This window comes from Musa acuminata, chromosome BXJ3-6 (assembly GCF_036884655.1).
Source record: "Musa acuminata AAA Group cultivar baxijiao chromosome BXJ3-6, Cavendish_Baxijiao_AAA, whole genome shotgun sequence".
NCBI lineage: Eukaryota > Viridiplantae > Streptophyta > Magnoliopsida > Zingiberales > Musaceae > Musa > Musa acuminata.
The window spans coordinates 34,034,274-34,049,825 of NC_088354.1; the positions used below are offsets into that span (position 1 = coordinate 34,034,274).

The window sequence follows — 15,552 nt, forward strand, 5'->3', positions numbered from 1 at the left end:
TGCCTTCGATTTTTGGTATTCCTCTCCGTGGTCTCTCTTCGGTTTCACGGGAGTAGTCACGAAGAGCTGCTGCTACGATTGAGATGTACGCCGAGGCAGAGCTTGAGCTGCCATCCTTCTCGCACGGATTCTTGCAGGAAGTGGCGGTCGGCAGCTATCATGGCCACTACTCCCACCTCCCGCTCCCCGACGACGGCTTCATCTCCGGCTTCCACGTCGGGGCAGCGGGCGGCGGGCTCAGCATGGTAATTTTGCCCCGCTCCCTGGTTTAATCGCCGTAGCCAGTTGGGTTGGAAGGAATTGTTGAGGTCTGGAGCGATTGGGATCGATCGATCAATCGGATTAGGAGGGATAGGGAAAGGTGGAGGAAAGCGGCCAAATCGTTGGTTGTTTAGATCATACGAGCGAACTTTGTAGTTAATTTTCACTTTGAAGCTAAACAAAATTGTTTTTTTTCCTTTATTTCGGAGGTGAGGTTTCTTGTTAAGCAAAATGAAAGAGAAAAGAGGAGAACAGAAGAAGGATATGTCGTTGTGGCTGCCATGGTAAAGTGACAATTACAGATTTAGTGACTCCAATCTGGATTATGTGGTTGGAATGGCCAGAATACTTCTTAGGATCGTTTTGTATTAATACATACACTTTAGGCTTTTTGGAAAGAAAAAAAAAACAATTTTTAGGGTTTCTTTTTCCTGATCGAGAGGCCTGAGTTGATTTTTGTTTTGCCAATTCCCAGGTGAGACACTCTAGCTAGTAAATTTCACCTAGAAGCAAAACCTATGAACCATTCTGCTATTGGTATTCTTAGTCTAGCATCCAAGTCCATAAATTGTCAACTAGAAACAAAAAACTCTTAAGAATTCTTCTAGTGATTTAATATCCAAGACTGTCACTGCCAATAGTAAGCACTTGTAATCAGTTTCTCTATCTGACACCTTCAAGAGTTTAGCCAATTTTAATCTGAACACTCTCGAGAAGTATTCGTTGTATAGTGGTAAATGCATTTATTCTGGATGAAATAGTGCACTTGAGAGTTAAAAAAGTCTGAGCAGCAAGAAGATCAGGTCTTCATCTCTGTATGTTAATATCTATTCAAAAGCTGATTAATTCAGTGTCTTGTTTAATTTATCATTGAAAAATACCTGTCACAAAAATCAGCAGAAAGGTACCTGGGATTGAAGAACAATCATGTTTCTAATTGTGATCAGAAATTTTTTTTCTTCTAACTTGTGAACTTTCTTTTTTTTCATAGGGAAACATGGTACAAACTTGTGCTGTATCAGAATATGATATGGGAGGAGAAGGAGATCTTTTCAAAGCTCCAGAACCAATTCTAGAAGTGCCATCTCTTGAACTTGATCCTGTGACAGCTGCCATTATATCTGTTGGAGGTGATGTCATGACAGAAACAATAAAGGTTGCAGATATAGAGTCAATCCAAACTGATCATCTCAATGACATATTTTATGAGTGCAAGAAAGACCTTCTAGAGGAGTCAGAGATTGAAGATTCAATTTCTGAACTCTTAGATGTCAAGATTCCTGCAGTGCAAATGGACGAAGTTCCACTTTCTGAGAAGCTTAGCTATGCAGAAGGATCAATGCAGAAAAGTGTTAGCTCTGGGTGTTTAAGTTCAGTGGAATGGATCCCTGGGGGTACTAGGAGACCAGACTTCCTTGATTTCCAAGGATTGGATTTTGAAGCTGCAATTTTAGGTTTGAGGAGAGCGTATAGCGAGGGAGATATTCAGGTAGAGTAAACTTCTTTCTTGTTGCTTTTCTTTTGTGTTACTTCTAGTTTGCAAATTCTTTCTTCAATTTGGGTAAAATTACAACTGAGACAGTATATAGACTTTTTTTTTTGGAAACTTGATGTGACTTTTTAACCTAGAGAACTTTTCTGATAATAATGTGGGTTCACCAAGATATATTACTTATATGCAAACCTCTGATGCACCTGTCCGCATCCTACTATATGGCTGGTAGTTCACAGCTAGATTTCCTTTTGTCTTGATGCAAGATATACTGGTATGTTTTGAAATGCCTGGTATTTTCTACAGAAGATCATTGATTCTTAATTTTTTTATGGCAGAATCTTGGCAAGAATAACACAAGCATTGGGAATACAACCGCTGTTTGCTCTTCCTTTGAACAGCTCCTAACCATCAGTGATGTTAAGACTGAACGACAGCAAAAACTTTCCAGGTACAGAGAGAAGAAGAGCAAGAGAAACTTTGGCAGAAAAATCAAAGTAAGTACTCGGTTGAGTTTTATTTCCATATTGTTCCTTTCTTTGAAGTAAAATCTCAAGCACAATGGGTGATCGTGGTCCATACTGATGAGTAGCAAGTAATAACATGTTCCCTTTCAGTCAGTCAACCTGGATTACACTTCAGAGGTGACGAGAAACTGGAACTCTAATATATAGAGAAAAAGAATCTGAACCTTGTTAAAGGCCTGAAGGAGACATAACCCTAGCTAATCTCTACTGCAAAAGATATGTGTGTTCTCCAGCATAGTCTCCAGTAGGCAAAGATTCCAGTCCATCTGCAACTTACACAAAATAAGTTGCCCTTGCCTAAATTGCAAAAGAACCTCGTGATCTGAGAAAGAAACTTTTCTTTAAAATTCATGAAAATCTTAATATTTACTGACAACTCCTGAAACTCATGTAATGTTCACTTTTTAAGTGTCCGTGGAGCCATTAGTTGCTTAAACTTACTTCAAATAAGCTCATGTTCAATTTATGTCTGAAACCAATTACGTTCGTCATCTTTGTTATTTAGTTATAGCATGCTGGTTTTTCAACAAGAAGTTTCTCATGATGGACTGCATTGTCATTTTTGTGTGAGAAAGAACTACAATCAAGTTTGTCATCTTCGCAAAAAGATAGTTGCCCATGATCTTGACTCAAAGGCTTCTATTATTCCTTTTCCCTCTCCCTTTTGAAGTCCCATAACCTTCTTTTCTAGAGATCTGATCCAATGGCTATCAGCTGTCATGTTTTTTAAAGCATATTTTGTTCTTTGAAGAAAACATAACATGTTAATAAACCAAGAATATGAAGTTTCCCTTTTAGGCATGATTTTATGTTCTTATATCACCAGGCGAAAAAGAGAATTTGTGCTTGTTCTGCCAGTACCTGAATTATTTCTGGAATTGAACTATGCTTAGATATCCAAAGTATATATTTATTCCTCAAAAACTACTGATGATTTATGTGTTAATTGATATCTCCAAATGTCGTAACCTTTGAGTTTTTTGGCTGATTCCAGTACCCCAACATGGTCAACTTTTCTTTCATTGAACTGTAGAGCTCCTGGAGAAAATCATGCTCCTCTTCTTGTAATTTGCCACAATAAGCATCACTTCTACTATTTAATTTGCACATAAATGAATAGAGTTCACCCTGAGACATGGGACATAATTTGAAAGCTGCAGAAAGCTTTAAGTGCCATAATTCCATATCTCATGAAGATGGATAAATGGTGATCAGAATTTTACTTTGATGTTTTTGGAATTGTCTTAGATACTTTGACCCAGATATGTAGACTATACCTATTAATATGTTGCCAGAGACCACATTCTCATAAAGATGATAATGAACTCATGAAATGTGAATCGTCATCTTTTGTGTTGTTTTGCTCGTGCGTCAAGTCAACTGTTCAAATTGATTCTTTGACTCCTCAAATTCCAAAACTTTTCCTGATTCTGAAGACTTAGGTTCTTCACTGATGATGTAATTTTCTATCATGATGAATGAATTCATAATCATGGAGAAGGAAGCTGCAGATAACGGTAGCTGAATGAACGAGTCTGCTAAGATGTTAAAATAAATGCATGAGATAAATTCATACTAGTTTTCATTTGCATCTTTTGACTAAATCACAGGTTCTAGAGATTGATAAACTCTTTGGTGTTTTGCAGTATGCTTGCAGGAAGGCTCTTGCAGACAGTCAACCCAGAGTTCGTGGAAGGTTTGCGAAGACCGAATAGTGTGAGGCTTCAAAACCAAACATATCAATGCAAACGTCGAACTAGGCAAGATGTTGAAGTCGTTAGCAGCTCACACTTTCTCCCTCGTCTTGAAGGATGCTTTTGGAAGTGATAAGAACAAATGGGCCACGATAGACAAGGTCAATAGCAATATGGATGACGGATATCTCTGCTTTACACAAGGAAATTATTGATCACCATCCACTGGGTTATCTTCTGTGATGCAATGCAATAACAGCCTATATAGGTAAAATTGAAGTTGTAGCTCAGTTCTGTACAGTAGTTTGAATAAAAAGAATTTTGTATTCTACTTGCTGTATTATCACATTATCAAATATTTATTCATGCATTCGATCCCGCACCAAATTCTGTGATGAAGATGACTAACCTCTAGCGATGTTGCTTCTTGCATCTCCTTTCTAGACTTGAAACATCAGATGCCTGGAACAGAGTTGAAATCAAAATCTGGAACTTCATTGAGTCTATCTCAGAACCTCGCAGAAATCTTTATCTATAGAGAATTATGTAAGCTGGTCAACTGGCACACGTTTCATCTAATTCGCAACCTTGCTTGGCAAATGATAAGTGACGATGGAATTTAATTCTGAACCTCGAGAAAGTCTTAATCTGGACTCGTTCAGCATCAGCTTAACCTAATGCCTGCTTCTTGCTCTAAAGCATTTAGGTTTTGACATGAAGCATCCATGTTACAGAATCAGACACAAGCAACACCATCCCACACTAGCAATCCAAAACAAGCTTTCCATTGCAATAAAGATATCGAAGATTCATAACATAGCATCTTTAAATCTTGAACCTTTACTGCCTTTGTCATAAACAAGGAAGGAGCAATCGACAGGACTGCTGCTTGCCATCTTTTTTTTCCCTCCCTGCTTAGGCAACTCTAGGCAAGGAACTCGATACATCATAACACCGAGCTGATACAACCACAAGGCTTTCACCATCCAACTGCGAATTTTATCCGTAGCCAAGAAAGATTGACACCAGAGTTGTTTAAAGAGAAATGGAACTGTCTACACTGTAGTGAGTTCAATCACATAATAATCACTCCAAGAACGAGGGAAAAAGGTTGGATATGTGGAAACTGATATGCGCTGATCTATATCTCACTTGCGAAAGTTGCCACTCCAATGAGAGGAGCCCCTCCGTGCTCCACCTCTACCACGATGATGGTGTGAGATACTGTGCCTTTGGGCGGTCCGATCACCATTAGACTGCTTTGCCTGCTGGGTGATCATCATCATCCTCTGCTTCTTCATATTTGCAAAAAGTGCATCCATGGTCTCCGGCTTCTGCTCGGTTACCACCTTATCCTGCATGTAATAATACATCAGGAAGCAGAAAATGAAATGAATTCAAGCAGCAAATGACCAGGACAATTGGATTATAGACATATCTCAAGTTGTTTATGAGGAATAATTCAACCTAAACCAAAACACTCAGAACGATGCATGCTCTGAAATCTTAAGATTAATTTCTACACTATCAATAATCAATTGCATATTGGGAACATATATGATGAAGGAGAGGGTATGTTGGCATATGCTATGCTAAACGTCAATATGGCAATAAAAGATTTTAGCTAAATGTCAGCTTGCTTAGCTACCAAATAAAATTCAGACGCCAAAAGATAGACATATTCTCCAGTAGTTTGCATAGCTAGCCATAGATGAAGAAATTTCATATTAACCTTCTTTCCTGCGAAGCTACCATCAGCAGCCTGCCTTTGCGCTGAAGTAACAGCCCTGCAACAATCACGAATCATCAGTGCAAGGCAATACACGATGAAATTAAGCCTACAGCAAAAGAATGAACTGAATAACTCTGAGAAGAACTTACCATCAAATAATAAAAGTATGTAGCTTTTAATACTAAGTATGACTGTAAACAATGTAACAAATGCTAGATGGGTGGAAACCATAGTTATCCAGAACATGGTCACTACTGTAGATCCAATATTTATTATCACAAAATGGCAGCTGTAAAGAGGTTTGCAAATGGAACTGTGACCTTTTTCATTGCAGCTGTCTGCAAACTATAAAATTCCTGCTATTGTTCTCAAGTTGCTCAATTCCACAAACCAAAAAAGGTCCAATAATACCAATTGATTTAAGTGACCTACAACAGTTATAAACTACTTTCCACGCATATCAGGCTCTTCCTTGGATCTGCCAGCACTTCCACCACAACTTACTGAACAGCTAATATTTTTGGCAATCCGAAGAACACATCAACTACCAATAACCTCCTCCAGATATTACTCGTCTGTATGGAACTACCAAGCCCTATAGAAAGCTTGAACATGGGACAAGAATGACAGCTATACTTCAAAAAACAATATACACATGGTGTTCTCCTGGTACAAGTTATGTATTCAATTGCATATCAATTCAACTGGCTCTAGAAAGAAATCCAAGGAATCTTCTAAGGTGCAAAGCAAGCATTCTCTTTCTTGACATCACATGAAACTTATTAGTTGAAATGCACCATGGATAGCAACAAAAGTCAGGATCAAACTCTCAATAGGATTCATTGTTGCACTACTTGTGGTTTCTTGTTCATAGACAACTGTGAGACCTTCATTCTTCCTAAAGGCAATACCAATGCATCAGAATGCTCAGATTAGTGCCACGCCACAGGCCAGAATATAAAATAGGGCAATGACAGCAAATCTCATCTTCCGTAGTAAGCAAAAGTCGAATGTCCAAAGTATATGATGGCTGTACTCATGTCTATGTTAACTGCTTATATCACCCATCTAACAGTTAAGTTGCCCACTAAAATCGCAGTGACAGAATTAAGTGCTTATATCACCCATCTAACAGCTCAGTTGTCCACAAAAATCCCAGTGATAGAATAGCGTGCATGCAAAAAAAATTTATCTTTCATGCAAAAGAACCATAGTTTACCTGTGAAGATACAGTTTTGAAAATTCTTAAGAAAATACTATTCAGTAAAGCCATGCCTTTATAAGAAGGATATAGAAATGAATAGAAATAAAATACCTTGGCTGGCTCTGATTCACTAGCCTGTTGCGAATAGGCATTGCAGAAACCTTCCTTGCAATCTCTGTTGTCATCTGAAACTGATTCCCATGAAAATTTGATCTTCTCTGTGCAAGAAAACCCTGTACATTGAGCAGGTAAAGGAGATTGAAGACATGAAATAGAAGTAGGTATGCTGCACGTTAAAAGATGAGGGGAAATTAAATTACCTGCCTAATTGATGACCTAGATTCCATGAACTGCTGAACTTTGGCATTATTCTGGGAACGGTTGCCATTTTGAAAGCCTTGGCTCTTAATCTAAAAAAGCAAACAAGCTTAGCTGCAATATTTAAATAATTTGATATGCAACACTGTATTAACTTAATATATTGTCAAATAACAACAAATCAAAAGTAACTCATCATACTCTATTAACTTCCTTACCGGCATCCTCATAGGTCTTCTCCCCTTCGACGTATTTTTCTTGGACATTTTAATGATATCATCTATAAGCAGAAAAGTTATTCAATTACAATGGAAACAATGAACATATTTTTTCATGTCAGCTAGAAATACTGATGTAAATGATGGAAGTACAAATATACCTAAGGTCATATCCATCTTTTTCTCAGTCAGGGCAATTGCTTCAGCTGTTAGTGGTTTAGTTTCCATCTGAAAGTCTTAAATAAAATAAATCTTATCAGTAACACTAAATTAAAAAGAAAATCAAGAATACTATATCAAAAGCACTAATACATTTTCCTTCCTGACATGGGCACTCTCATAAGAAAGATTAGTATGGTATCCAATGTTTGCCCTCATTGCAAGTCTACGAAGTATCATCCCACTATAGATAAAAAGAAGAATAATACTATGCACCTAACTCTATACTGACTAAGATGTCAAGATGTTTCACCAGGAAGACATAAATTATGTGCTCAACATCACCAAACATGTGGCCTACTTAGTCATTAGTGAGAGCCATGAGAATGCAAGGACAAACTGATTGCATACTTAAATCCTTGCAGCCCCATCATCCAGATCACATGAGAACTACAGTTCTGGAAAAGCTTTATCAACACCAAGCTGGAGAGTCTTAATGTCACATCCTGATATTTCTTCTTTTGAATTTTGTTACAACACAACTCAGATTGTGACCATCATTCAAAAGACAACTGTCCAGAGTAATTATTAACTAATTCAATTTTTCAACATTCAATTTCATGTCTTATTCGAGATATAAAAATTGTCTGAAAAGCAACTAACAAGTTCTATTAGCTTGAACTAGGTATCACAAAAGCTAGAAATTCCTGGTGGTGCTATCTAGCCAGATAGAAAGCCTTGTCCACCCGAGTCTCCAATGTCACCATCAAAATACTGCTTTAAAAATAAATGTTAACAAAAACATTTAAGCAATCATGCTGAGTAGAAATTTTCGATATTCTAATTGAAGCAACAAGTGATTTAAGACAATATAAACGAAGTCACGCAGCGAACAAATAAAATTATCTTGCACATAACAGGTCCATTATCATATTGGCATGGTACACTCCCCAATAGTGGATGGAGAGGTTTTACTCCATGAACTAATTCTTTTAATTTTTCAACTATTGGAGAAAATCATATCGTATTCCCTAAAGTAAATGGAGTAGTGTCTCTCACCTATCATAGTATGAACAAATTTCTTATAACAATACATGGAAGAACTGTCCGACCATCACGTCTGATAATATGCGAACCCTCGAAAAAAAATCACTTTACTAATACTAGTCCGCCTACCCTCATATGACATATTTAACATTGTAATTTTATTTATCCATTAATGCATTCAAGAAGACATTTAGATATATGTCGAAAATGTAATGGCATATCATGTTTTCTATATGACATTAAAGACACGATCCCGTGGTGGCTACGAATTATGGTTGGCTTATAGCTCCCTTCATGGGTCGCGATAACTTGCCTACTTTGAATCGCTCACTATCACCACATATATGTCATACATATGGTAAAAATCATATTAAAACTATTCATTAAAATATCAAACTCAATCTTAATTAATGATTTAACTTAAAAATCCATTAATCACAAAATTTATCATACAACATCAAATAAAATCCCCTAAATTCACTAGACTAGGGGATAGAAGGGTATCGAGCTCACTAGCCCAAGATTGACCTGAACCTAAGCTGAACCAACTTGAACTGGCTTAAATTATCTGATCAACCAAAACCGATTTGAACTGGACTAAACCAGTCTAAAACATGATCCCATTGGAAGCACCCCAAACCGAATAAATTGATCGAGAGTTACACTAAACCGGCTTCAAATGGTCCAAAATCATCCTGAACCGGATTAAACTGACCTGAAATTACCTTGAACCGATTTAAACTGGCGCTCAGCTTAGATGCGATTACACAAGGTCATTCGCAGGCAAGCACCCAACCACTTAGGCCACACGATCTAGGTCACAGAGGTTTGCACGTGCTGAGGGTGTCGGGCCTCGCTGGGCCACTGTATTGGTGAAGGTCGAGTTGGACTCACCCTGTATATTCCCCAACCGATTGGTTCAACCCAAGTCAGATAAGGTCCAAGCTAAAACTCTAGTCCAATTTACCAATAGTCACACTCATAATTAAATTCGAACATATTTTTTCAAGTAATCTAATCTATTACATGAAGACAAACATTATTAAATATGTTTTGAACACATGCAAATTTTAAGATATGATTAACTATTTTTTGTCATGATACAAAATTTTAGAACAATTAAACTAACATTAATAAATAATCTAAATTAATACATAAGGACATGAAAATCATCAAATATGGTTTACTAATTTTATGTCATGATTCAAAATAATTAAATTAACATTAACAACTAATCTATGTTAATACATGAAGACATGAATATCATGACAATCATTAACAAAACAATTAGTTAAGCATTAATAATCGTGAAATCTAAAGCATGCATCATTTTTCTTTTACATTGAAAATATAAAATTAATTAATATCAGATTTTTCTAAAAATATTAAATATTTAAAACATCGAACAAATATTTTAAAATTTAAATTTAAAGAAAAAGGTGAACTAACCTAGAATTTTCTTAAGGGTGACAATCTCCTCTAATCCTTTTCGCAGTTCGAACCCCTCCTTGGCTAAGATTAAGATTTAAGATGAAAAATTGAGGAGTCCACCTGGTTTATAAAGGGGATAAGGTGAATCTCTAATAAGGTATGAAGGTTTATTTCCATTTCAAATTTTATTTTTAATTAAAAGTAAATATGCTATTTCTTGTTACGCGTACAAAAGTAGGAAATATATATTAATTGCTGAGATATATTCCTTATAACGGCATGCAAGATTAGAGCAGATAATGATAATTAATCAAGGAACGGATTTTGGTATTTGAATTATGAAACAAATATTTAAGAGGATTAAATTTCAAGGATCATCGTATATCTATTACAAAACAAGTTAGTATAAGCATAGCCATCTTGAAACTTTTTATAATTAAATCCCCCCAATTTAAGCATAATTATTTGATTTCCTTTCTTGTTAATAAAATTTAGGAAATAAATATTCAACATTCCAAGTTGAGTGATATTTTTTTTGTCAATAAATTAAATAAAAATTAAGACTAAATAAATACAAAAATAAAATAAAAAATTATTACCTTGGATGGAGGGCTCACTTTCTCCTATTTAAGGGAATGGATTCCTCTTTTTCATTTCTTACTAAACTAAGCCTAGCAACGAGAGGAATGTGGAGTTGCATCCTACTTAGAAGAGGCAGATTCTCTAACTTTTCTTGAAAGATAAATATTTTCTTATATTTCTTTAAATGTTTAAAATTTTATTTTTGGACTAAAACATGTTGTAATTATTCATGCTATATGCAGTTTTAAATTTTTTTTTATTCCTTTACATGTTTAAAATTTTATTTTTGGATTAAAACATGTTATAATTATTCATACTATATGCAGCTTCTAAAATTTTCTTTTATTCCTTCATATGTTTAAAATTTTATTTTTGGATTAAAACATGTAATTATTCATTATATATGTAGTTTCTAAAATTTTTATCTTGCATGCACAATGTTAGTTGTAATACTTGATTTCTATATACTTATACACTAGTTGATTAAAAATGTTATTTCCTCCCTTATGCATTTTCATCTTATTAATATACTATTGTTTATTATATTTTAATGACTCGATGTTTTGATTATAATTCCATGATACTATAATTCAAAATTGAAAGAATTTGTTGGGATTTAGGCTGAAATCAACTAGTAGGCCAGGCCCAATTCACAAACTAGGCCCAACCAACAAACTAAGCCCAACCAATAGGTCAGGCCCTAGCCCGTAGGTTAGCTCGGCCCACCCAACACTGGCAGTCATGTGCAGTGCGTATAACCTATCCATGGGCTATAGGTTGCCCAGCCTAGTACAATGCAATGCACAATCATATGTAGTGCACATGACTAATACATGGGCTGGCTCAACCTAGCCTAGTGCTATGCAATCTAGCTCATTGCCCTTACTTTGTTAAATCTGGGCCCAAACATTGATTAAACCAAATCAGATTTGATCAATTTAGGATGATTCCAAACCGATTTGATTTATTTAAGTCTGTTTAACCTAAATTAAACTCAATCTAATCCAAATTATGCTAATCTAAAGTAGTTTCAGACCGATTAAATGAGGATTAAAGATCAGATCAGTTAGGTTCTAGTTAAATCGAGTTCATTTAGACCAATTGAGCTAAGATTCAAGTCAATTGCAGGCTAATTGATATTATTTGACATTAGTGATGTTTGAAAGATAAATTAAGATATTTCAATAAATTATTTCATCCCAATATGGACATGACTAGTATGAGATAATTTTGTTTCCTTGCCAAGGGCAGGTAAGACGATTCCCTTCGGGGATTAGCGAGCTATTAGACGTGACAGTTGGATGATTCCTCCATCTGCTATTGAGAGGAACATATCCCCACTTTGATAGGTTAGGGACACAACTCTATCTGTTGTTCGAAGTGCGATATGAGTTTGTCTCCATCCGTTATCGGGGAGAACATAAACTTATCATGTAGGATACAATCCCTTCATCACAAGGTATGCAGTTTCGAATAATACCACTCGTACCGGGCGGTACATACCGGTCCGTCAGTTGACCGGTACACGAACCGCTTGTTATCGGACAGTACATATATATATATATATATATAACGATATACCGCTCGGTATACTGTATCGTACCGTACCTAGCGAATGTCGAAACGTCGGTACGGTACGATATTTCAAACATTGCTTCATCCGCTATTAGGGGAGTACTCCTTCGGACATTTAATATACACCAATGGGATGATTGACTTTAGATATGTATTTATTTTACAGACGATTTAAGGGGTTCCCACTCAACATTGCTCAATTTTTTTTTTTTTTTTCAAAGCATATTCCCAATAGCATTAGATCGGATTCCAGTTGAGAGCAAACCTTCCTCTACCATTAAGTAGAGTCAATTGAGTTTTATTTTTAGGTTGATATCATTATGTTTCTCAATAAAACCTATGGCTACTTTTGACTTATATTTTGATAAACAAATGAATTGTAATAGACATTTACAATTTATACATATCAATAAAGTGATATTTATTTATTTGGTTCTTTGTAATAGACATTTACAATTTATACATATCAATAAAATGATATTTATTTATTTGGTTCTTGATGTACCTATGGAAAAATGTTATGATCCTATGAAAAAAAAAAATCTAAGATGTGACATCTTTTTATGGTATCAGAGCATGGTTTAGGACTTGTAGGTCTCTGGGTCCTAGAATTGATTTTAACCAATAATTAAATCATCTTTTGACATATTATTAGAGTAATGAAACCAATTCAAGAGAACAATGGTCCTATTGCTCGGGATGCTCATGGTCGCAATGCTACTAGCCTACGCACTCGAAGAGGTGGTCGAGCAAACCCTAGCATCTAATTCTTGATGGAAGTAAATATAATCAATCTTAAAAGTGAGCCTTGAATAAAAAATCCATCTAAGAACAACAAATTCAAGTCGTTTTCTCGTGCTGAAACAATGAAGCAACGAGGGAATGTCACACTACCAATTAGTTAGAGCATTAGATATTTTCTAGTGTTAAAACCCGAGAGAAATTTTGAGTTATCTGGATTAGATTGAACTGGATGGTCGAACCGAAAAAATTAAGAATCGAATCATTGGTCAGTCTGATTCATTTATTGGATTAGTTACGTTAAAAAACCTGAATGAACCAGTTGACTAGATTGATTTTTGGATAACCCACATGATCTGACCGAGTTCAACAAAATCACTCTGATTTTATAATATTGCTAAGCTTACTTAAATACTCTTAACTTAAATCTTCTTTATTATTTATTTAAAAGAACATTTTTTTGTCAAGTTTGAGATTAAGCTTAGAGTAGAAAAGTAAGTGGCATTTCTCATGCAATCGCTTCTCTCATTTTGATCATCCTCTCTTCCTCTGACCATCTCTCCTTTGCCTTCTCATCTCCCTCCGACCATTGTTCTCTCTCCACCCCTTGTCTCACATATCTTCTCTTCACATCTTCCCTTTCTGATCATCAAAATGTGCAACAAATGAAAAATAAGTTTAAAAATTCAGAATATGATACAAAATGGACTCTTTGGGGTAGAACTACTGAATGATATTTTAATGACTAGAAAATTATCCATTTCTATCTCTGAGAAGTTTACATGTGACTGCCATTTCGGTCGACAACAATATTGGATAAACAATTTCTTTTGTATTGTTGAACAATTTATTCCGGGTTGAATTAAATTAATTACATTAACATACTTTATGTTTATAATATTGGTTCATATTATCATTTTTATCATATTTTATATGACTGAAATTTTGTTTTCATTTGTCTAAGATTTTTTTTCATTATTTTTAATATTTAAAAATTTTACTTTAAATTAATTTATATCTTTAAAATATTTTTAATTAGATATTTTATCTGACTAATTGACCCACCGACCAGTGAGCAGGAGCTTAGATGGCCGCTTTCTGGTCCGATTGTGATAACCATGGCCATATGTCCCAACAAAGGCACAACAGCATCTTGTCTTATACAATAAAAGGCGAAAAAAAGAGAGAGCAATGACCATCATGCATGAAAAAGAGGGGAAAAGAACAAAAAAAGAAGGAACAGGAAGGACAGGAGCCTAGAAACATCAAAGCATTCGACCAAATCAACCCTAAATGGAACCTGTTCTAGGACCAAAAATCTGATCTTGGAGCACGAAAGGGTCTCCCGAACTGACACGTGATCTCTGCCCTTCAACAATCACCGTGAAATCCCAGGGTTTCTACTTTCCAACTTGGTGCCAAGAAATAGAAGACAGAAGCCAAGACACCAACGAGATACGCTACCATAGGAAATTGGACGAAAATAGATAAAGCAGAGGCGAAGAGAACTCGCCTTATCCCACGGCAGTATGGGATGCCCCGGCGTCGAGGTCACCCACAAACGTCCAGAAGAATTAGGGCTCGGTGGGGAACAAGAGACGGGGAGAATAAACCTCAGGAGCTCTCGAGCAGGGAACCTTAGGATCGCCCGCTCTCCTTGGCGACTCAGCGGAAGCAGCGAAGCCCTCCGTCGACCATCTCCGAATTAGGCAAGTAGTGTCCGAAGTCGATGGACGCGTATTCGTCGACATTTCATCGTTGAGTGTGAGCCCACTCCGCTTCGGATTGGTCAAAACTACGTAGATTGACCGAATCACCCACCTACGAGTCAACGGGCGGATTCAGTCACTCTTGTCAGTAGAATGTCCCTTTGAATTTGGCTGCCATATTGCAGGATTGATCATCACCTTATGCCACTAATTTCACTTGATTAAGCATGCAAACATAAACTTCAATTATATTTTGAAATATTATTGTTATCATTTTCAATGTCTTTAAATTTGAGTAAAATTATATTAACAACAAAATATTGTGTGTAAAGAAAAGGTGATAATGATCGCTAATGTGTCTGGACCGCTAATGATTATGTAAGTCATATGAGTTCGATCGAATACGAGGCTCATCGATACTATAGTCAATACCAAAAACGATTAAGTAATGTTCATCTATTTTACTCACTCAAGCTATATAATTTGAAAGAATAGAACATGTTTACTTGAAATAGTATTACGCATGAGAGTATAGAAGTATGTCAATTTAAATAGCCCATATAAGGTGAAATACCAACATAGGGATGTTATATGGAAAGGTATAAAGGCATATCGACTTATGAGGGTTCGAATTATTAGCATATAGTAATATTAAATATAGAAAATATGGATGGGTGTCAAAGCATGCCAACATAAATTCCGAAGCATAAAACATATTAGATAAGTGAAGGGTGTTGGGATTTGCTAACTTAAACTACTCACTTACGAAGTATTAAACACAAGAAATATGTAAAAGCATCAGCACATACTAACTTGAACCTTCAATGCATGACGACATCGGGACATGCCGACTTGAATGACC

At 35.9% G+C, this 15,552-nt stretch overlaps 2 protein-coding genes across 4 annotated transcripts; one reads left to right on the plus strand and one right to left on the minus strand.

The window, feature by feature from the left end:
- Positions 1–4,369, plus strand: LOC103989152 (uncharacterized). Its single transcript, XM_009407923.3, has 4 exons — positions 1–245; positions 1,253–1,750; positions 2,092–2,250; positions 3,927–4,369. Exons 1-4 carry the CDS (start codon positions 84–86, stop codon positions 3,993–3,995), a joined length of 888 nt encoding a protein of 295 aa, XP_009406198.1. The 5' UTR covers positions 1–83; the 3' UTR covers positions 3,996–4,369.
- A 365-nt stretch (positions 4,370–4,734) lies between these two features.
- LOC135580845 (uncharacterized) lies at positions 4,735–14,685 on the minus strand. 3 transcript variants are annotated; one of them, XM_065155960.1, is made up of 8 exons: positions 14,495–14,682; positions 10,102–10,203; positions 7,608–7,682; positions 7,447–7,508; positions 7,231–7,320; positions 7,022–7,143; positions 5,707–5,761; positions 4,735–5,329 (listed from the first exon to the last, which is right to left on the minus strand). In XM_065155960.1, exons 3-8 carry the CDS (start codon positions 7,672–7,674, stop codon positions 5,123–5,125), a joined length of 603 nt encoding a protein of 200 aa, XP_065012032.1. In that variant the 5' UTR covers positions 7,675–7,682; positions 10,102–10,203; positions 14,495–14,682; the 3' UTR covers positions 4,735–5,122. The 3 variants fall into 3 exon arrangements, with proteins under 3 accessions (XP_065012032.1, XP_065012034.1, XP_065012033.1); XM_065155962.1 differs by lacking the exon at positions 10,102–10,203 and having other exon boundaries at positions 7,608–7,674; positions 14,495–14,685; XM_065155961.1 differs by lacking the exon at positions 10,102–10,203.
- Between the last annotated feature and the right edge of the window lie 867 nt (positions 14,686–15,552).